At 39.9% G+C, this 24,271-nt stretch overlaps 1 protein-coding gene across 2 annotated transcripts in view; it reads left to right on the forward strand.

The window, feature by feature from the left end:
* Nucleotides 1–24,271, forward strand: part of VAV3 (vav guanine nucleotide exchange factor 3) — a 362,558-nt gene that overhangs the window by 81,894 nt on the left and 256,393 nt on the right. For both annotated transcript variants that reach the window (XM_046003440.1, XM_046003448.1), the window contains exon 2: nt 7,215–7,331. In XM_046003440.1, coding sequence (XP_045859396.1) covers nt 7,215–7,331 — 117 coding nt within the window. The remainder of the gene's footprint in view (nt 1–7,214; nt 7,332–24,271) is intronic.

Raw genomic sequence — 24,271 nt, forward strand, 5'->3', positions numbered from 1 at the left:
GCTCCCTGCTGAGCAGAGAGCCCGATGTGGGACTTGATCCCAGGACCCTAAGATCATGACCTGAGCCGAAGGCAGAAGCTTAACCCACTGAGCCACCCAGGCGCCCTAAAGGAAATTTCAGAAGTGTTTTTTTTTCCAGCTCCCCTTTCTAACCGAGCTCTAGCTGCTGCCCTCCAGAGGGTTGTGTCCTTTCGTTACTACTCCATTGCCCCCAGCAGGCCATGCCTTGTCTTGTGCTCATATACATGCTGTACTGTTTACCTGGTATTCCCTTGCACCCCAAGTCTGGCATCTTCCTTTCCCTTCCCTGAATGTCAATCACTCTTCCTGGTTTTGTTACGGACTCTCACCTCTCCTTCAGCATTCCTCTCATTGGTCACTTATTCCAGAAAGCTGTTTCTGATACTCCAGGACTCCCATAGAACCCTTGAATAGTCTCTATATGGTAGTTGCCACATACTGTGTAATTGTGCTGTCCCTGGTCTGGGGGCTCTGCCCTGCCAGGTTAACTCTTCTGAGGACAGATGGGATCCTATTTGCTTTTTTAAAAATACCTAATTCTTGGGGCGCCTGGGCGGCTCAGATGGTTAAGCATCTGCCTTCGGCTCAGGTCATGATCCCAGGGTCCTGCATCAGGCTCCCTGCTCAGCAGGAAGCCTGTTTCTCCCTCTCCCACTCCCCCTACCTGTGTTTCTCTCTCTGTCATATAAATAAATAAAATCTTTTTTTTTTTTTTAAGATTTTATTTATTGATTTGACAGAGAGAGATCACAAGTAGGCAGAGAGGCAGGCAGAGAGAGAGGAGGAAACAGGCTCCCTGCTGAGCAGAGAGCCCGGATGCGGGACTCGATCCCAGGACCCTGAGATCATGACCTGAGCCGAAGGCAGCGGCTTAACCCACTGAGCCACCCAGGCGCCCCTAAATAAATAAAATCTTAAAAATATACCTAGTTCTTGGGAGTTTGATTCCATTAACATATGTTTAATAAATTAAAGCAGTACCCAATTAAAGATATGTTTTATGAAGTTTTATGATGCCTAGTATATAATCTGCACCTCAGTAGTATTTTTTTTTAAGATTTTATTTATTTATTTGACAGACAGAGATCACGAGTAGGCAGAGATGCAGGCAGAGAGAGAGGAGGAAGCAGGCTGCCTGCGGAGCAGAGAGCCCGATGCGGGGCTCGATCCCAGAACCCTGGGATCATGACCTGAGCCAAAGGCAGAGGCTTTAACCCACGGAGCCATCCAGGCGCCCCTCAGTAGTATTTGTTAAATGAGAAAATGCTGTTTAGACTTTTGTATATCTTTAATTTTGGTAACTATCTTGTGTGTATACATTTAATATTTAAAAAATCCTGAAGTTATTTAAAATTGTGATTCTTAAAATTTGAATCCTAAATTCTAAAAATTCCTAAGGTTATCTCTTATAAATTAAATGTAAAGTTGTATAATTTTTGATCGAACACCAAGTTTGCTTATGAAATAATGAGCTATATTTGTTCTTGTGAGTCGTAAACCGTCTCTGAAGGCAGAATTTCTTAAGCTACCACAGATAAAACAAAGGACAGTCATATGGCTACTAATCTAAAAGAATTTACAAACTGGGGAGAAAAAAGTTATACTGAAATAAGTGTGTCAAAACACCAATCACATCTCTAAGCCTAAAACAAGCTCATGTATTCATCAGTCATCTTCAAAAAATTCAACTTTCCTTCATCTTGGCAGAGTAAGATAAGAGTTGGCATATTAAGCATTCCATAAAGAAAAGTATAGAATTCTCTGAATGGTGCACTGGAGATCATTTAAGCCAATCTAGTTTACATTAACTCTTTTTGTTATGGTGGACTGCTTAAGCAAAGGATGGGGTTGTTGGTCTATTTGATAAAACTGGCTCATGGGACCTGGGAGCCGCCTGGTGCTCAGACGTTTGTTTCTAAATACCATTTACCACATAACTGGGAACGGACTTGCTCGGAGAAAAGACTGATTCCAGAACTAGAGCAAAGGACCTATGTGGGTTTGGGACACTTTGATACAAGAAATGGCATTCTGTTAAAAGGACACAGGAACCAGTTTAAAGGGATCTCTGAAGGGTCAAATTTGGGACAATGTAAACTAAAAAAAAACAAAAACAAAAACATGGTGATTTTATAAACAAGTGGAAAAAAGGGAACGGGAGGGAGGGCCCTGAAAGCTCTTTTTGTAAGAATAACCACCAGTGGGGCGCCTGGGTGGCTCAGTGGGTTAAAGTCTCTGCCTTCAGCTTGGGTCATGATCCCAGGGTCCTGGGATCGAGCCCCACATTGGGCTCTCTGCTCAGTGGGGAGCCTGGTTCCTCCTCTCTCTCTGCCTGCTTCTCTGCCTACTTGTGATCTCTCTCTGTCAAATAAATAAATAAAATCTTAAAAAAAAAACCCAAGTAATAATTATGGAAGGAATGATACAATCAGAAAAATCACTATTTCGTAGTCCCAAGTGGATTAATCAAAGCAAGGGTTATTAGTGAATGGTAAGTCATGGTGAAAAATTATTGGGAAATATGACGTGGCACTAAATTAATACACATAGGATTTTTATTAATATAAAGGGGAAGATGTCCCTTTATAATAGATTTGGCAGTAAACATTCTAACCAAGCGATCAAGCTAGCACCAATAATAGTGGCTAAACTTAACATTTTGTATCTCTAAATGTTATGAAATATGAATTTCATATGAAGTATTTTTGCCAGAACTGTTTAATTTGTGTTTAGACTTGGCTTTTGGTTCACTGGAAATACAGGTGATGGAGAAACAGGTTTAATGATACCATGAAAATAAGACGAATGCAAAATGTGGGACCTTCTATAAGACAACTTGTCTGGACTCTTCAAAAAGTCTATGTTTTAAAAGGCAGTGGGATTTCTTAAAAGATACAGCAAAAATAAAGCCACAAATGCAATGGATAAAATTTAATTGGATCCCACTGGGGGAGGACATAGCATAAGGAGACATAGGGTGGGCAACGGAGGAAATTTGAATGTGAAATAGCTATTAGATAACATAAAATTGTTAATTTTCTTAGGTGTGATAATGGTATGTAGGAAAATACCTTTATTCCTCAGAGATGCCTATTGAGCTATTTAGGAGTGAAATGTTGTGATATCTATAACTTGCTTCCACATACTTAAGCAAAATACATCTTATAAATAAAGAGTTGGCATATAAAAGCACATGTATAGGAATGCCTGGGTGGTACAGTCAGTAAAGTGTCCAGCTCTTGATTTCAACTCAGGTCATGATCTCAGGGTCTTGAGATCAAGCCCAGAGTTGGGCTCTGCTCATTGCAGAGTCTGCTTAAGGTTCTCTCTCCCTCTCCCTCTGCTGCTCCCTCCATCCCCCTGTGCTCACGCGTGCTTTCTCTCTCTTTAAAATAAGTCTTAAAAAAAACAACAACAACACATATATATGACAGTATGTTCCAGTTATTGCGTAGTTGGAATGTTCATTGTACTATCTTCTCAATTTTTGGTTAGAAATTCTTAAAAATAAACTGGAAAAAGAACAAGCTCAGCATGATGAAAACAAAATCTAAGCCCCGGGAGTGGCAGGCAGGCTGTCTGTCCCAGGTTGGCCCATGCTTCTGCAGTGGTGTTGGGGCTCACTTCCTCCAGCCCTCAGCTTCATTCCTGTGCATGCACAGAGATGAGCACCTGTGAACATCAAGTGGAATGTGATCCTAGTGATATTAGCCAAACTGGATAACTATGAAAATCTCCAAATAAGATTAGACAAGCTTAAGGCAGAACCACTCGTGTTACTCATTTTTAGCATTTCCAGTGTCTGGAATGTTGTAGGTATTCAAAAACTGTTGCCTGAGGAAATACCTACAGGGAAGGCCAAATTTGAGGATTGCCTCAAAAAAGCAAGAGGATACAAGTGACCTTTTCCAAATCCAGTAAATATTTATGGAATTTAATAAAACTGAACTAGTTAAGGGGCAAATAAAGTTAAGGTTGGTTCTAGAAGTAAGAAGACCTGTTTTGGTTTTTTTTTCGCCTGATGCAGGGCTCAATCCCAGGACCCTGAGATCATGACCTGAGCAGAAGGCAGAGGCTTAACCCACTGAGCCACCCAGGCACCCCAAGAAGACCTGTTTTGTCTTTTTTTTTTTTTTTTTAAAGATTTTATTTATTTATTTGACAGAGAGAGAGATCACAAGCAGGCAGAGAGGCAGGCAGAGAGAGAGGAGGAAGCAGGCTCCCTGCTGAGCAGAGAGCCTGATGTGGGGCTTGATCCCAGGACCCTGAGATCATGACCTGAGCCGAAGGCAGAGGCTTCAATCCACTGAGCCACCCAGGCACCCCAGAAGACCTGTTTTTAAATGTGTATCCAGTTATGACTGCATTTCAGTTTTTTGTTTTTTTTTAAACTTTTCAGAAATAATACTTGCTTTTCTGAGTTAAGGAAGCACTTGGGTGGAAGTCTACTGTAGTTTTTCCTACACAGGATGAAATCTGGGTTTGGTGAGAAATCTTCAGAGGGTGGCATGCGTAATTGTGCTTCTCCTTGGTGAGCTATGAGTTGGGCACTTAATTATGTAAAAAATACTGCAAGAGAGCAGTTGCATAATCCCCAAGAGAGTAATGATTGTCTGTCTTGGCAGAATGCAAGGCTTTTAATCTGTAAAGAAGCAATCCTATGTGGAAGAGCTACATGTAGAGGGATCCTGCGTTGTAAAGGTCTCTTATGAATTTTTTAGAGTGCACGTAGTAACTCCATGTGCTGACTGGCTTCTGCTTCAAAGGGTTCATGATGCCTCCCCTGTGGATTTAACCTCTCCTGAAATATTTAAGCCTCGGAGAAGGATTCCTGTAAAGGGTCAAACTGCATCTAAGTTAAGCCTGTGAAAAATCTGAATGTTTCAAATACCGAGGAAGTAAAATGTGCTTTCTGTAAATTAAAAAACCAATATGAAAAACAAAACAACAAAATAAAACATTGACAGTGCTTAAAAAATGAAGGCTCGGATTAGCTGATGGGTTTCTCACTTATTGGAGGATAATAGTCTTATGTGTGCCACTGCAGCTCAGGTTTCCAAAAAGCAGTGATTCACTTTCAGGGTATGTGTGTATTTTGCTTAGGTAGGTCTGAGTCTTTGGGATACTGAAAGTAAATTTTGTTTTTAAAAATTGTCAATAGATCTGCCTTCCCTTTTGTTGTAGTGTTGATGAACCGAGCCTTCTCTCTCCAAGTCAGACTTCCCCATGTGAGCAGTGTTTGCCTACTCAAGGACCTCTTTCTGGCGACTCGCCTTCTCTCTTGCATGACCAGCTTTCCTCTCTTTACTGACTTATTCTCATCAAAGTAAAAACATGGCATGACAGCTTCCGTTGTTTTTAAAAAGGCCTTCCTTGACTTCTCTTTCTCTCTGACTACCTTCTCAATCCTCTGTTCCCCTTTGCAGCAAACTCCTTAAGAGTCTATATTCTATATTCTCTTTCCACTTCCTCGTTCCCATCGTCTCTGGAACCTGCTCCATGCACCCCATTCCACACAGAACTTGTTTTTATCAAGGTATTCCTGTAACCTTCACACTACCAGATTCCATGGACAGCGCTTGGTCAAATCTTACCTATCATTATCTAAAAGAGTTTATTATGTCTTTTTTCTAGAAACACTGTCTTTACTTAAGGGAAAACCTGTGCTTCTGGTTATTACCCTTCCTCACCAGTCACTCGTGATCAGCCTCTTGGTGGGTTCTTTTCCTGATCTCCTAAGATGACTCAGTTCCAGGTCCTCTCCTCTGTTTTCTCCTAAAGTCCTCTAAGGTAATATCATGGATAAAAATGTTCTGTTGGGGCGCCTGGGTGGCTCAGTGGGTTAAGCCTCTGCCTTCAGCTCAGATCATGATCCCAAGGTCCTGGGATGGAGCTCCGCATCAGGCACTCTGCTCAGTGGGGAGCCTGCTTTCCCTTCTCCCTCTGTCTGCCTCTCTGCCTACTTGCGATCTCTGTCAAATAAATAAATAAAATCTTAAAAAAAAAAAAAGTTCTATATACTCTAAAAACTCCAAATTTTTGTCTGTACTATATACCTGTACCCTGGACTGCAGATTTGTATATCCAGTTGCCTGCCACACATCCCACTGGTTGACTAGAGGTATCTCAAATTTAACATAGTCAAAATATAACACGTGGTCTTCGTGTGGTTATGTCTTACCCTCCTATCTGCTTTTCCTATCTCCATGTTTGTTCTGCCTCCTTTCCATCTATGTTAAAAACAGCAGCCTGAAAGACCCCTGTAAAATATCAGGTCATATCCGTCTTCTGCCCCAAAGCCTTCAGTGACTCTTGTCTTGGTCAGAGTAAAAGCTGGTGCAACAAGGTCCTTCATCATCTGACCCCATTACCTTTCTAGCTCACCTCCTACCTTTCTCCCTGTCACTCACTCTGCTCCAGCTGCATTGGCCCCTTTCTTTCTTTCTTTTTTTAAAAAAAGATTTTATTTATTTATTTGACAGAGACCCAGCAAGAGAGGGAACACAAGCAGGGGAGTGGGAGAGAAAGGAGCAGGCTTCCCGCCTAGTAGGGAGCCCCAGTGTGGGGCTCGATCCCAAGACCCTGGGATCACGACCTGAGCCGAAGGCAGATGCTTAACTACTGAGCCACCCAGGTGCCCCACATTGGCCCTTTTCTTAAACACACCTTAGATATTCTGTCTCAGGGCTTTGCCGTGGGATGCTACTTTAAGTTGGAATGCTGTGACCTGTACTTCTGCCTGGCTTGTTCCTTCACCCCCTTCAAATCTCTGCTTATCTGCTTCTCTTCCCACTGACACCTTCTAATCATTCATTTAAGCACCTCCCTACCCCCTCCCACCAGTGCTCCTGATCCCTCCACCTGGCTTTTTTCCCCATTGCACTTCCCACCACATGAAAATTAAATATTTCCTTTTTTGGTTTTTGTTGCTGAGTTTTTTCTTGTGTGTCTTCTTTTATTAGAATATAAGTTTCATGAGGGCAGAAACTTTATGTAACTTCTTCATAGATGTATCACCTGTGCCCAAGCAGGTACTCAGTAAATACCACTGAAGGATTAGTTGCAAAGCAGTCTCAAGTTGTTTGATTCTTCTTTTCCCTTGTCATTTTCTTAAATAGCATTCTGGGTGGACAGAGGATATAGAGCATTCAGAATAAATCACTATATACTAATAGCTATTTCCCATTCCTCAGTTTCTCTGTTTGAAGAACATAAGGACATTCCTCACCGCCTGTTGCGAGACCTTTGGAATGAGAAAGAGTGAACTCTTTGAAGCATTTGACCTGTTTGATGTTCGTGACTTTGGAAAGGTAATCACATTTCATTTTCTATGTGTTTTCTTTTAGTGGAGAACATTTTATCAAATACTTAACCATTTTTTGCTGAAGGAGGACTTGTGACAGAAGTGGTCTAGGTAGTTGCATTATGTAATTAAATTTCACACATAGGTGACTTAGCAAAACAAATGACATTGTCCAAATGGGGCCAGAATTATTATTATTATTTTTAAAGATTTATTTATTTGAGAATGAAAACAAGAAGGAGCGAGTGATGGGAGGGGCAGAAGGAGAGAATCTTAAGACTGAGTACAGAGCCCAACTCAGGGCTTGATCTTACCACCCAAACCAAGAGTCGGATGCTTAACTGACTGAGCCAACCCCTTGTCCCAGGACTAGAATTATTTAAATTAATTTATTTAAATTATTTATTTAAATTAGATGCTGAAATTTGATGCAAGCATGGATAAGCCACCCCGTCCAGGGAGAGAGAATCCTTGGTTTCTTGACCCAGAGTCCCTTTGTCATTTTCTGGAAGTAATCAGTCTTCTCATTCATCAGACTGTCAGTTTGGAAGCCTGTGCAAAAGGAAATAGCTATAAGAGCATGGTTTCTAAGATTCCTTTTTCCTCTGGCAAGCTGTGATTTAACAGTTTTGAGGTCCAAAAAAGTGATGGAGGATAACATGGTAACAAAAGCAACTGAAAACCAAGCCTTGTGGGGGTGGCAGTTGGGAGGTTGGTAGCATATTTGTCTGTGGCTAGGAAGTGAAGCCATGAAGATGACAGGGAATCAACTAGAATTCCAGGTAAGGTGGATTGGATAGTCTTCTAAGTTGTTAACCCTAAAAAACATCTTAACAGCTTAAAAAGATGTTCTCTTTATTCTTGGACTCCTCCCCCTATTTTAAAAAATGCCTTAATTTTCTTTTCACTCTTTTGGGGAAATGAAAAATGAAAATTAAGGAAATGAAAAATGAAAAAAAGATTAGACTTTTAAAAGCTTTTCAAGGAGATCTTCATTTTTCATTTAGATTTGCCAGAAATGGTGTTGACTAAGACTGGGAAATCATCTAAATTCTTTGGAAACACAATGGCCTTGTTGTAGTGGAATACCGCTGGGCACTTACACAACGGAAGCTTTGTAGGAGTTGAGATAATAGGGTTGAATGTGAAGGAGTAAACTGTATGCTTCTCAAGGGTAAATGTGTTTCTGTCTACTTAAAATATTTTGGCAATGATAAGTCTGAAACAGAGTTAAGCTGGGGGATGTCATTGAGAATTTGATCCTGTACTCAGCACTCTAAAATCACATACGTTTTTGCTACTGCAACATTGGTGCAGTCTCTCTTCCAAAACTGTCTGGCCTCAATAAACCACTGAAAGTTAAAGAAGCTCTTTCATACTTCACCAGTATTACTGTTATTAAACATTATTACTCTAAGCAAAACCATCAATCCCACCATTTACGGATAACTTTCAAGATAATTGGCATCTTTTCAATCTTTGTGTATATATATGTACACATATATGTATACAGACACACACATAAATATACATATACATATATACACACACACTTATATATATGATCATTAATCCTCACCTTGGCCCTCTGAGACGTACTATTCAAATCACACATCTAGTAGAGATTGGAGCAATAGTTTGAACCCAGAGCTGGCTGATTCTCCCTGGTTCACATAGTGGTCCAGTGCTCTGTACATATTGACCCAATCTTCATATCAACCCCATCATGTAGGTACCATTGTCATCCCTATTTACAGATCCTGGACTGTAAGTGACAGAACTTGGACAATTCATGCAGTTTTAAATTTGTACATTTAAAAAATGTGAATAGTATGTTGATGTAGACACCGAATCATTCCTCATGTTGTGACTATAAATTTTAACAGGGTGTAGACAGGTTAGAGTTTTTCTCTTTATTCCTTGGGATTTAGTTAAATTTGCAACTAACATAAAAAGAGAATATCTATAACTATATGCCTCCCTCTGTCTCGATTCATACAAATAACACATCTAGAATTTATGTATATTTGGCACCTTTTTGCCTAGGAATATATTAATTGTAATAACAGTATCTAATATTTTTTATAGCAATTTGAAGCTTTGAGAGTACTTCATGTCAGTGACCTTGTTTGAGTTTCCTGATAGTCTTGTGGAGGAAAGAAGCAAGTCTTCCCCTTTGTCAATGAAGGAACTAAGAGATGGGGAGATTTAACAATGATTTTAAGGTGTCCTTGGTTCAGATCTGGATCAGACCTTCTGACTTCCCAGTCCTTTGTCTTTCTTGTCTTCCATCTGCATTTGGGTCTCGCTGCTGTGTGAATGCAAAGGGAAAAGGATGAACTCATGGGAGAAAACCAAAGGAAGATGTGAAATTAAAATAAGCACAAGTGATCTGTGACTTGGCATCTAATTTTTTTAAAGAAAGGAAAGATTTAGGATACTGCATGAGCCTTTAATGTAATGGGTTGTTGAAATTAAGAACTCTACCTGGATAAATGTTTCACAGATTCTCATCATGCAGTCAGTTTTGAGCTAACCTTCCCCCCAATTCCCCATTGTGGTGTAGGCTGCTCCCTAAACTTTGCCTACATTCTTCCTCGGTTCTAGGTTCCAGAAGTCTATCCTGAATCGTAGGCTTTGATACGGATGGGTTTTCTTCTGGACTTAGGAAAATCCTGGGGAAACAGGGGAATTTACGAAATTAAAAAGTATAAGTAATCTGTGACTTGACATCTAATTATTCTATAGATATGATTTAGCATACTGCATGTGTTAATACAAATGAATGAAAGTTTTTCTTTTAATTTTTGAGATAGTGAAGAGCACACACATTTTGTGCAATCTAGAGAGCCTTATGATAATTTTGCCTTTCACATTACTTTTAATTCCTACTATTGAGCTTTTTACCCAGTGTTAGGAGAATATTCATTTCAATTCAAACTCGTGTGTCAAAAAAGTTAAATAGTTCTGAACGTTTTCTATAACTTGATTTTGTTTTTCAAATCACATAGGGATGGGGAATGAGTTTACTAAATTAGAAGGTTAACTTTTTTTTAAGATTTTTTATATTATAAATATATATTATTTTTTAAAAGATTTTCTAATAAAGAAATTAAAATTTCTTTTTAATTAATAATTAATTAATTATAATAATTAATTATAATTAATTAATAAGAAATTAAAATTCTTTTCTAATAAAGAATTTAAAATTTTTAAAGATTTTCTTTATTAGAGCACACAGGCGCATAAGCGGGGGAGTGGCAGAAAGAGAAACAGTTTTCCCACTGGGCGTGGAGCCAGGTGAAGGGCCTGATCCCAGGACTCTGGGATCATGACCTGAGCCAAAGGCAGATGCTTAACTGACTGAGCCAGCCAGGTGCCCAAGTTGACTTTCTACTAAAGAAAGCTTCATCTTGAGGTGCCTGGGTGGCTTAGTTGGTTAAGCGTACAACTTTTGATTTCAGCTCAGTTCATGATCTCAGGGTTGTGAGATTGAACCACAGGTCTGGCTCTATGCTGGGTGTGGAGCCTGCTTAATATTCTTTCTCTCTCCCTTTCCGTCTGTCCCTCCCAACCCCAAAGCAATCTTTTTCTGAAAAAAAAAAGTTAAAGTTGTCTTCTTTGCTTAAGAAATAATAAACCACTTCCTCTCCTAGAAAATTAGCAGTTATTAATTATAATACTTTTTACATTGCAACAGGCTCCGTAAGTATCTTCACTTCCATGCTGCATAAATGATCTGCTATTCCTCTGTTCAAACTGTCATGTTCTGACTAACGATTTTGCTGTTTGGAAAGGTTTCCTACTGAGCTGTCTGTTGGCACATTTACAGTGCGGAAGCACATGGAATTTTTCTTTAATGAGACCATTTCTAGTGAGTAATAGAAATCCCATTGCTGCTGTTGTCCAGATGAGTGATGAAGTCAGTTCCTTCCTTTGGTTGCTCTGGGTGGTGTAAGGGCCTGCTTCTTGCTACCAGCAGACTTCATGTCTGTTGTTTCAAGCGTTGTTAAGCACCTTTCAAGTGTAAGGTGATATGTTTTCTTGAATCAAAAAGAATCCCACCTAACCAAAAGTAGTTCTAGCTGATTTTAGTAGCAATAGGATAGTAGCAATGTGTTAAGGTTCAGGACAGCCTCTGTCAAAAGGAAATCAGTGCATTGGTTTAGAGGTGAGTTTAGGGATACGGGTGAGAATAATACTGAGAGAGAGGTAATTTTGTGTTTGGGTTAAGAATATGGTATCCGAGTTGGATCTTGGTTTGAATTCTGGTTACACCCCTTACAAGTATGTGATTTTCGGCTGAGCTTGGGTTAACCTGGTTGAGCTTCAGTTCCTCTATAAATTGATGATTGGGAAATAATGTATGTGAAGTGCTTAACAGTATCTAGGTTTAAAATATGTATTTGATAATTACTAGTTATTACTCTTATTATTACAACTTCATTACTAGTGTTAATTGGTTTAGAATTCATAGAAAACAGAACTCATAGAAAACATAGAGGTTGAATTTTGAATTGAGTGCAAGAGTTAATGAGTTTGCAGGGGTTAGATGAAGAAATAAACTTTGTTCTTTTTTTTTTTCTTTTAAAGATTTTATTTATTCATTTGACAAACAGAGATCACAAGCAGGCAGAGAGGCAGGCAGAGAGAGAGAGGAAGAGAAGCAGGCTCCCTGCTGAGCAGACAGCCCGATGTGGGGCTCGATCCCAGGACCCTGAGATCATGACCTGAGCTGAAGGCAGAGGCTTTAACCCACTGAGCCACCCAGGTGCCCCAAACTTTGTTCTTTCTAATGTGTCCTGGGGTTAATCTGTTTTATCCTGAAGAGCTGCCTTTCTCCCTTCTGTGGGCCTGAATCTCCTTTGAGAAAGCACCCTTTTCCAGTCATGTAGTTTAGGTGGTTTAATCATTGAGAATACCTCATCTCTTTGGCCATAGGGCAGGATTTGGGGATGGGGCAAGTCACTCAGTTGCGCCCAAGATGATGTGTTGAGACATTTTCTGGGGCAGTTCTGTTGTAATATCCTCCTGCTACGAGGCTTAGAAGAGCCACAGCCATCGAGGTATCTCATGGTATTTCAAAACAGACCCAGTTTAGAGGAAACAGAGCTGAGGGGGAGCCTACTGGCATCATGTGTGGCTGGAATAAAATTGTGCCCAAAGCCAAATCCATATATCTCTGGATTTGTCCATGACATGAGCCAATATATTCTTCCCTTTTTCTTCAAGCCGGTTTTCCTTAGATTTCTCTCACTTTTGGTGGAGAGAACTAAGTGATTCACCTGGTTTTGTTGATCATATGATTTCATTTGTGTAGATAACTCTTCTTCTATTATCTAAGTTCCACACAACTTGGAGACCATTTAGTAGCCTCTACATCTTTTATCATATATAGAAAAGGAGGTATGAAGACCGAGACTTAGAACATCTGTCTTGCCGTGTGTCAATAATTAGGTAGAAGTATAGTCCTAGCTTTGTGGTGAATGCTTTCTGGTCCTTACCGTTGACCCAAGCAGTATTATAGATCTTCAGGTCTTCAAGAGACGATGTCATCAGACACCCTTTTCTAGTCTGTTTGTGCTCTACTGGGTCAAGCAAATGGACATGCATGCCTCTTCAGGCTGGGAGCTCACTTTTGTGGCCTCCAGCTGTATCTATGTTTTTGGGCCATACAGATAGATCTGAAGATGACCTTAAAACCATAGGGTAAAAAGGACTGAAAGAGGGCTCCAACACATTGATCTGGGGTTGAATAGGGCTTTGAGATATTTGTTGATTTGTACAAAATTGTCCAAGAAGTCAAAAAACACTATTGAATTCTGTGTGACCTCTGGGTTCTCACTTCATTCCTTTGAACTGTAGGTTCCTCATTTATAAATGGGATAATAATTTCTATCACACAGAATTATTGTGAAAACAGGCTTTATGTAAGAGCCTGGCATATTGCTCAGGAAATGATTAAATGAACCAATAGATCCAGTATAGAACCAGTAGTTTGGGTAGATACAGGTCATTCAGGATTCTAAAGGTGGATATGTGTAAAGTCAAAAAGAAGATTCTAGTGGTATGTTTTGAAAATTTACTTGGTTTGATACTTTCTGGCTCAAAGTATTAAGATTATAATACACATGTATGTATGGGGCACCTGGGTGGCTCAGTGTGTTAAAGCCTCTGCCTTCGGCTCGGGTCATGATCCTGGGTTCCTGGGATCGAGCCCCGCATCAGGCTCTCTGCTCCGTGGGGAGCCTGCTTCCTCCTCTCTCTCTGCCTGCCTCTCTGCCTGGTTGTGATTTCTCTCTGTCAAATAAAATATTTTTAAAAAATTAAATAAAAAAATACACATGTATGTATGCATGCACACACATGTATGGTTATTTATAACTTACATTTTCCTAGGCTTTTGTCTTAAGACTATGTTTAACTTCGTCCAGCTCCATGCTCAGCGGGAAGCCTGTTCTCTCTCTCCCACTCCCCCTGCTTGTGTTCCTGCTTTTGCTGTCTCTCTGTCAAATAAATAAAATCTTAAAAATGTCTAACTTTATTTTTACTTATTTATTTATTTTTGTGCATAGAGATTAGTTGCGAGATCTGCAGGGAAACTTTTCCTAAAGGTAGTTGATGCCTTAACACTCAATAAATGTATTCCCCCGCCTAGAATATAAACCAAATTAGCAGCTCCATCAGATTCAGGGTAGGAGATGGTTTGGTTCTTCACCTTAAAAAATAAATTGCCATTTCAAAATAAACTTGAACTTGCAGAGAAAACCAAAGGATACATGGTTAACCTAATGTAGAAAAAGGCTTGGAAATTGCCTGCGTAATGGAAATTCACAACTGTCCATACCCTCTCTGTTAAGAGGCATTAGTATGTACTTCCTCTTCTCCTCCTTCCCACCACCCCAGTTTATTAGCCCAGACCTGCTGCTATCAGGCTGCCTTGACATTGTGAACTCAAATTTCTGGCCCATCTGGAATGCCTTATAATACATCTTATGATAATGTTTGCTTGGGTGTGTCTTATAGTTGGTGTGTTTTCACTTTTTCACCCTTCCCAGCCTGACTTGGACATCTCAGGGTGCATGTATAAAGGTACAAGGACTTCTTGTTGCCCACTGTGCTAGCCCAGGCTAGCTTCTCTCGGCACTTGTACCTGGATGCTGGCTGGTTTCCACATTCTCATCCCTACTTGCAGTGCTTGTGGGCGGTGGGAGCTTGCCCTCTGAAGCTCCACAGACATTCCAACACAACAATACTTGAGAACCTGGAATTGGTCCCCTGCTGCCTGTGCATCTCCTTGGAACTTTACCTAGCTTTCCTGGTTGCAGGAAAACCTCCCTGCCCAAAGACCCATGAGCTTCGTGTAGGTGCAGGTAGCTTCAGAGACCTCATGCAGGCCTGGTTTGAGAGATTCATATTGGCTAGTGCATGTGCATTGACCAACCCTTAGAAACATTTTTCATCTGTCTCTATGTAACTAGAATGAAATATCTTGGCATGTAAACATAATCTCTTTTCACAGTTATTTTTTGAACTCCACTCTTGAGAAGCCGGACATTTCCCAAAGTGTTTCTCATCCCAGATTATTCAAGAGTCTCTGGGGCTTTTGTAGTCCTAGGGCCCTAGTCAGTCTTGTTTAGGGCTCTAATCAGAACACCACAAAGAGCTCAACTTCCTGTTGATGGTCTACTAGCATGGTTGTATTGAAGACAGGTCCTGCGAGGTTTCTTCAGTAGCTCTTGTTCTCTGATGCTGGCATGGTCTTGTAGTTCCAGTGTGGCTCGCCTGCCACTACCCAAACCAGCTTCCTTCCACCCCGACAAATTTTAGCTTTTGCACTGAACCTGGTCAGGCCACATTGCCCAGACTTAGCAGTGAATACTGTTCAGGGAGGAGCTCATGGCATCCTTTCCATCCAGCAAACATGAGCCAGAGCCTCCTTATTCAGCCACTTGGGGGGGTACCAGCTTCAACTCGTAGAGCAGCATTTGGGATCTCTGGTCTCTGTTCTATCAGAAGGCCCTGGACTTTTCCCGCAAAATCAGCCAGTTTCCAGCCTGGAACAGGCTAGTTTTCAGGGCTACTGCGTGGAGTCAAGCTCTGTCAGTCCACAAAGGCTTTCTTTACTTTCTCTCCCTTGAGCAGTAGGTGGTTTGCTTGTATTTACATAACTAAGGGAGAGTTCGCCAGGGATTCCTTCCTAAACAAAGAAAGCTTGTTCCTAGGCCTTGGTTTATTATCTCCTTAAGCCTAGAAGGAGGGAACAGTTTCTAGCCCTCCTTAATGTGTGTGTCTGGTCGGCTTTTCTACAATTTTCTACAATTTCTACATTATTAGCAGTATTCTTTTTTTGTTTTTGGACAGAACTGACCTTTCTAGCAACCTCTACATCTGTTTCACTCTTTGCTAGTATAGTTCACAGGGGTACTTAATTCTACACCGGTTTTCCCATTTTTACTACCCCTCACAGAATTCTAGTACCTGAGCCACGCAGGATCTTTCTTTATACTTTAGTGATTATTCAAGTGCATTTGGTGTGTGTGTGTGGGGAGTCTGTTTTCTGATTGTTTTTGAGCCAGTTTAAAAAACTCTTCACTGTTCTCTAACCTTAATACAGTTGAAAACTTCTAGAATAGCATTTTCCAAGGAAGTTCATTGTCTTGAAAAATATTATTAGATAGCCTAGGAAAAATACTCTTGTCCAAATAAACTTATTAAAACTGCATATTATGTCCTCTCTCTGTGGGATATGGCAGAGTAAAGGTACTGAAGACTCACGCAGGGAGGAAAGCAGCTAATAAAACTTTTCCTTAAATCTAGGATTTCCTAAAATTTGTGTATGAGCAACTGCTTTGGTATCACACAATCACTTCAGACTCACTATGTATAAAATTTAACTAGTTTTTTTTTTTTTTTTTTTAATTCTTTTCCAACTATTTCTATTTGGCTAAAGCTGTTGCCAGGGAATAAAAAGTTAAAAATGCCTCGGTAAAGGCTGTTATCCCTGGGGTTATTGAAGTATTCAATCTAAGTATTCAATCTACCTTCAGGTTTAAATCACTCCAAACTAGGCTTCAGAATAATCTTAAAAAATGCAAAACTGATCCTCTTGTTCATAGGCTTAAAACTTGACAGTGGATCTGTTGCTTATAAGAGAATCAAGTCCAAAGCCTTTTACAAGTCAAAGTTGGGATTCAGACCCCTTGTCTGTCTTTCTAAACATGTTCCTTGTTTTCTTACCTCCGTTACCCACCTTGCTTTAGTCCCACCAAATTACTAAGTCATCACTCTCCCGATTAATATTGTTTCCTTTGCCTGGAGTGCTTTTCCCTCCCCATACCTCTACCCCTTGGCTTTAGTGACTTATTTTAAGATCACACACATTGGGGGCGCCTGGGTGGCTCAGTGGGTTAAAGCCTCTGCCTTCGGCTCAGGTCATGGTCCCGGGGTCCTGGGATCGAGCCCCGCATCGGGCTCTCTGCTTGGCAGGGAGCCTGCTTCCTCCTCTCTCTCTCTCTATGCCTGCCTCTCTCCCTACTTGTGATCTCTGTCAAATAAATAAATAAAATATTAAAAAAAAAAAAAAAAAAAGATCACACACATTGATACACTGCTTGAAATCTGAGAATGTAAGATTTATCCAGAACTCTGGATGTAGTTGATTCTTGGACATATTGAGTAACCCCTGGGGCCTGACTTTGCTAATGTGTGTCTGCCTGTTTCTTCAGTTCTAGCTGGATCTTTGTTGTCCCCTCTGTCTTGCACAAATTTGACCTTGGCACATGAAATCCACTCTCTTCCTTAGGTCATTCTGAGACTTTGAGATCAAGTAAACCTGACTGTCCTCCTCCCCTGTCCTTAGCTACCAACATGGAAAAGTTACCTAACTTCCCAGGGCCTCCATGTTTTGATGTATAAGATGGCCCTGATAGTGATGCTTACCTCCCAGGGCTGTGGTAAGGAGTGTGCATCTAATTCTAATTCTTTTTGTTTTTTTTAAGAATTTATCTATTTGATAGAGAGTGAGAGAAGGAGAGAGAGCACAAGCAGGGGGAACAGCAGAGGGAGAGAGGGAAGCAGTCTCCCCGCTGAGCAGAGAGCCCGATGTGGAACTCGATCCCAGGACCCTGAGATCATGACTTGAGCTAAAGGCAAAGGCTCAACCCCTGAGCCACCCAGTGCATCCAATTCTATGGCAATCTGCACAGTTAGCATGGTATAGGGCACTATTCACTCATCATCCCTTCATTCTGTGGATGTTCTCGTGCTTGTTCTGCCAGGCACTACCAAGGGCTGCTTAATCAAGGGGGACAGGCAGTCTTCTGCCCTCAAGTTACCTTTGTTCAGGAAACAAAGGTAAAGTACAAATAAACAAGATGATTACAACCAATGATAAGTACCATTGAGGAAATAAACAGAGTAGAATGATAAACTATTCAAGGAAGCCACTTTAGACAGGATGATAAGAAAAATCTGTTTAGAATACTGGAGATCTAATGGGAAGCAGATATTAGTGCTACTGTAGGCTTAGTAAGAATTAAACTTTAGCTAAATTATAAAGCAAATTTTAACTAGATTCTAGTCCCACTTCTTCCTGCAGAGCCCCTTGGCATAGTCCTTTAATTTCGTCTCCATTTCCTCAACTCTAAAATCTCATCGGATTCTAAATTGCCACTTACTGATAAATGTAAATAGTACACATTGTATTTTATAAAGTGATGTTCTGATAATTCTTTTTTTTTTTTTAATATTTTATTTATTTATTTGACAGAGAGAGATCACAAGTAGGCAGAGAGTCAGGCAGAGAGAGAGAGAGGGGGAAGCAGGCTCCCTGCTGAGCAGAGAGCCCGATGTGGGGCTTGATCCCAGGACCCTGAGATCATGACATGAGCCGAAGGCAGATGCTTAACCACCTGAGCCAGCCAGGTGCCCCCTGATAATTCTTAATTGTGTAATCCTCTCTAAAAATATCTAGGCTTAGGCTTTTAGCTCAGATCTGTTCTATTTTCAGTAATATTGATGTTCCTTTAAAAACTTGAGAATTTGTAAAGACTTAACTATACATACACACTTATATACACATACAAAGGCTTTATAAAGAGATGGAAGCATGTTAAAGAATGTTGCTTTGATTTTGCATCTTTACTTGGTTTACTTATGAGTACATTTGTAATTCCAGAAACGGAAATCTAGTTTGAGAACTTGAAACTGAGTTTCTCTTTGCTGTGTCGGGTTCTCCAGAGATCGACATGGAATCTTTTGGGTAGTATTTATTTAAAATTATCTATTCTTAACATACATGCAAATAAGCACACAGATGCATGTTTGCAGACATACCAAGATAAAGACACAAAAGAGAGACATCACCTATAGTAATTTAATTATTGTACCTTTTGTGTATAAGTATATGCATAAACATAATTTGATTTAACATGCATGCATATACTCCAAGTACCATATGGCTGTGTATTGTAATTCCTATTACACGATGACCTATCTGAGCTTCATTGTATCTTTGGTTAACGTTGTTTACATAATCATATAAGCTATTTTTTTAAAATGCTTTTAAGCCAAAGGTGCTTTTCATCCTCTAAGGAATGCACCATATTGCAGAAGGTATACTAATTAAGTCATGACAATGTAGCATACTAAATACAAAAACTGACAAATGAAAAGATGCTGTACGAGAGAAAGGGATCAGCTCTTCCTAATTGTGGTTAAGGAAGGTACCTCACAGTATATGCTTCATCTAGACAGGAAAACGATCTGGGATGCTGATGTGGGCTGTTGTCAGGAACTTACCAAAACCATGTCTTTGTTACCATTTTACTTTATCCTCACAGCAACCGTATGATGTTATTTGTCTCCATTTTATGGCTGAAGAAACTGAGGCTCAGAATTACAAAAACAAATCCTAGCTTGCAGGCGATGTGGATCTGAGTGTGGATCTGAGACAATGTCTGCCTAACTCCAAAGGTCCTGTTCTTACCGATCTTACCGCACTGCTTCCAAGCAGAGCACAGTGGGAAAGCACCTTCTAGGTAAAGGGAAGATGCTGTATGAAGATACAGAAGGGGATCCATGTGGAATGCTTGGCATTCTGTGGAGAGTCCTTGTAGCTTGTCTATAAGATACAACTAGGGTGAGCAGGACCTTGAGGGCCAGCAGAGATTGGGGCCGGGGTGTGTGGGCTCTGGGGTCTTTCAGGGTCTGCAGGGATTCTCATGTCATGCAAGAGAATAGTTTTAACAGATAGACATGAGATGACCCGTTGTACACTTGGCCTTAGCACTTCCATCAAGGGGAGACTGTCTAGGACTGCGGTAATGCCAGCAGCTGGAAAGGCAGGTAAGACTAAAGCGGTGTGGTTGAAACCTCTGCAGATCTTTCCAGAGCGACGGCAAGAGGGGCTTAGAGGTTGAGAGCTTTTCAGCATTTAAGAATTGGTGTGACAGGGGCACCTGGGTGGCTCAGCGGGTTAAAGCCTCTGCCTTCAGCTCAGGTCATGATCCCAGGGTCCTGGGATCGAGCCCCGCATCGGGCTCTCTGCTTAGCTGGGAGCCTGCTTCCTCCTCTCTCTCTCTCTCTGCCTGCCACTCTGCCTACCTATGATCTCTATCTGTCAAATAAATAAATCTTTAAAAAAAAAAAAAAAAAGAATTGGTGTGACAGTGAAAGGGTCAGCAGAGGGAAGAGAGAACACTGAATCCTGAGCTTCTCCTGAGTGACTGGAAGGGAAGTAGAGTTCACTGCAGGGGGCAAAGGAGGAGCAGCAGCAGGTGCAGCCTACAGTGTTTGTTTGAATAGAATTCTAGTGACATTTACACTCACTTTCTGTAGATAGATTTTGCAACCCATTATTTATCTGTTTTTTTTAAAAAAAGATTTTATTTATTTATTTGGTAGCGATCACAAGTAGGCAGAGACGCAGGCGGGGGGAAGGGGAACCAGGCTCCCCGCTAAGCAGAGAACCCGATGCTGGGCTCAATCCCAGGACCCTGAGACCATGACCTGAGCCGAAGACAGACACTTAACCCACTGAGCCACCCAAGAGCCCTATTAATCTCTTTTATTTTGCTAATGTTCTTACTCTATTTGACATTCTTAATTTTCCCTATATTTCTTTTTTTCTTTTTCTTTTCTTATTTTCTCTCTCTCTCTCTTTTTTTTTTTTTTTTTGGTATTTGCTGCTTATCTAGTGGAGATTTGGTCTCTGGCAGAACACTTAAAAACTTTTTTGGGTTTTTTTTTTTTTTAGAAGTTGTAATATTCAATATTTATAATAGGATACTTTCTAGAAGTTTTTGCTTGTTCCAGAGCTATGGCAAATACATACTGATTACTACACAACATTCTTTTTTAGATTTTTAAAAATTTATTTATTTGTCAGAGAGAGAGCAGAAGCACAGAGGGCTGCAGGCAGAATAGGCAGAATGAGAAGCAGGCTCCCTCCTGAGCAGGGAGCACAATGTGGGACTTGATCCCAGGATCCTGGGATCATGACCTGAGCCGAAGGCAGATGCTTAACCAACTGAGCCACCCAGTCGTCCCTAGTACACACATTCTTACTCACAGATTAGCTTTTGGGCCATCTCCCATCTCAGCTGTTCAAGGATTCTTAATCTCCTTAACCCTGTCCTGTTACCTTAAAAGTAAGCTGTAGTTTTCCAAGATACATATGGAGTTCACTGAGTCTGATTTGCTTTCAGTAAATTGTCGTTGTGAATTTGATGGTTGAAAAATCCACAAGGAGATCTGGTTGAGTCCGGCAGGCAATGTAGTAGCCAGTTGACTTCTGTACAAGCAGCAGTGCTTGGCCTTTCTTCCTTTAGCTGTTGTGCCTGTGTATTTCCTATCAACAGGATCGTCTAGAAGAGGAGGATGGTATTTTCCATATTTCTTCTCCCTGTTTAAGTGACTTACACACATCTGTAGCAGTGGAGGAGTGCTGGTGTTCGCATTTTGTGCTCCGAGGAGTGGTATGAGGACAGAACGGGATGAACACTCATCCGCACAGGATTAGCAGAGGAAGCGTGCGTCAGGAGTGTTAGGAACACCAAACAACAACAGGAAACCATCGCTGGGAGTCACGCAGCTGTGTGGAGTCCAGCCACGCAAGCTTCCTCCAGAGAGTTTAGTTTCTGAGTTGCTTAATTTCCACCTACAGCACCTGTGTCTTTGGGAGACTATATTGGAGAAACATTCACTGATGATGGGCCTTTCTCGGTTTGCCTCAAAACCATTAAAGTATGAAAATTCCTGCTGAATCAGCACAATGTCTGAGAACTACTGGTGTCAGGACAAACCAGGAGAGTAGAATAAATCATTAGGCTGGAATGAATGAACGGCATTTACATCCTCCAGGAATATTCCTCCTTGGAAATTGCACATGAGAAATTTCACGCTTAATGTGCTTGGGGACTCTCGGTGTAGGCTATTTGCTACTTGCTACTTCCCTCCTGTGTTTCTCTTTAAAGGATAGGAAGGATGATGCTTGCAGCTTCAGGGTGGACATAACCTCATAGATTGTTTCTACCCTAAGCTGTCTTTTTAAAGTAGTGGCCTACTCATACTTGATCTTAGACAAGATGATTGTCTAGAATGGTTGTGTTACGACATGGGAGGATGAGTAGTACATCATTTTTATTGGTCAATCTAGGTCAAGTTTTGAAGACTGATTGATTACATTCGCTTTGGATTGGGTAAAGTAATGAAAAAAATGCATAGAAGGCCAGATTTAGATTAGAATTAACTCTGTGTCTTTCCTTCTGTCTATAGTGTTTAACATTGCATTAGCAACAATCCCTGCTGATATTTTTCTAATAGACTATTAGGTTTCTGGGAGGAAACAGCAGAACAATGTGAACTTACTGATTTCCAGATAATAGAGTACAATTTCTTAGGGAGCTCATAATTTAAAATTTCATGGCGTTGTAGTAAAAGTACTATAAAATGCAGTTAAAAGGAGAGGGCATTAATTAGCATTGGTTTTCCAAAAAAAACCAATTGCTGAGGGGTTTTCATATTTGTTGTAACTTGGGTTTGTCTGTAGATTGCCCCCAAGATTTTCATAAGTGTAAATATACCCTTAGGTAGATAAATAAGTAATCAAACATATATATAATTTTTACCACACTGTTTTGGGCTCGTAACTGGACTCCCTTCTATAGTATTTGATTCTTGGTGATGGCATAGAAATTTCTAAATAGCAACTGTTTCAATGACGGGTAATGAATTATTTAGCAAATTATCATTAATGATAAATCCTTATCTATCTTTCTAAATTTTTTACTCATTGATCCTAGAACAGCATAGAATTTATAAATCTTCTGTAGGATGATTCTTTAACTACATGAAGATTGTCACCATGCTCCTCAAAGTCTTCTTAATATGAAATAGACCTGATGTTCTTGGTTGTGTCCACTTTTTTGGTAAGCTGCCCACTATGAAGAATAATTTAAGGTGCTTTATGATAATACATATAAAACAGAGCAGTTAAAGATTAAAACATTTAAAATTGAAAAAGAGATTGGAAGTACTTTAGAGGAAGGGAAACTACCATCCTAATAGCTCATATGAAGATTACATTTATCTCTGAGCTGTCCGAAGTCAAGAAAAAAAACATTAATTCAGAATGTGAGCTTTGGAACTAGTCTTTGTGCCCAGTGGAATTTGGAGGAAAATAAAAAAGCTTAAGAATTATAAAAAGGTAATTATAGAAATAACGAAACATATAGAAATGTAGTAGAAAGACTACCACAGCGACTACTCCTATATCCACTATTTAGAAATTGTTGACATCTGATCATATTTACTTTACCTACTATTATTCTGTGTACTGTACATGTTTCCCCTGTGATGTGGAAGTTCCTTCATGCCACTGTGCTTCTATGAAAGATCCACATTAGTATGTGTTTTAGATTACCTGAAAAATATCCCAGAAGGATTTTTGCTTTTAGGAAATGGTAATTGTTACATCACTCTGTGCCATTCATCTAACAAAAAATTTCATAGGAGCACTTTACTTTTTGATAGTGGGGGAGCCTACTATTTTTACTGAACCATTTCAAAGTAAATTATAGGTAGGTATCATGACTTTTGTTTCCTAAATATTTTAAGTTTTGTAGCTCCCAAAATTAGGCTATTTTTCTATATAGCCATAATATCTTTATCAACGAAACAAAATGAGAAGTTATTTCCTAATTTAATATCTAGACCTTACTCAAATTTTACCAGTTATCCCTAAAATATTTCTTTTGGCTGGTTTCTGTGAACCGGAATTGATTCTGCCTTTAGACGTGGTATTTTGTTGTTGTGTCTCTTAAATTGGATTGTTGTTTCTTCAATGTTATTCACATTTTGTGTTTAATTTTCTGATAACACACTTAAAGTCATGATCATTTCTGATGGGCTTTTATTGGATTTAATCTGTTCTTTAAAATTAGAATAAAGCTTTCTGTAATCCAGGGTATTTTTGTTGTTGTTTTTGTTAAATGAAGTACAGTTGACATTATCTAGCACACTTTTAAAAGCCTTGGCTGCATTCACTACAGGAGGAGCTCAGTAAAGTTTTTTGTAAGAATCAAATAACTCAAATCTTAAAATATTCAACAACTTACAAGTACTGAAGGATTTATGTACTAGGTTCTGAAGCAGCCATCCACAATTATTCAATATGTTTTCATACAGAGTTTAAATAGAGTGAATATACTCTTATAAATAAATATATCAGTAAAACATCCCTTTCATCAAGAAACTTCTCAAGAATATTTGAGAGAGTCATGAGTGTTTGAGTTCTAAGATTTTCATCTGGCTTGAAAAAAAAAGAAGGTAGCATTTAAGCCATTTAGACCTTGTCAGAAATGTCAGCATTCTCATCTAGTTCTGCCTAAAAGAACCGTGCAATTTTAAGAACATTTAAAGAATTAGATGTCATATTCCTGCCCA

The sequence above is a fragment of the Meles meles genome, chromosome 1, assembly GCF_922984935.1.
Source record: "Meles meles chromosome 1, mMelMel3.1 paternal haplotype, whole genome shotgun sequence".
NCBI classification, from domain to species: Eukaryota; Metazoa; Chordata; class Mammalia; order Carnivora; family Mustelidae; genus Meles; species Meles meles.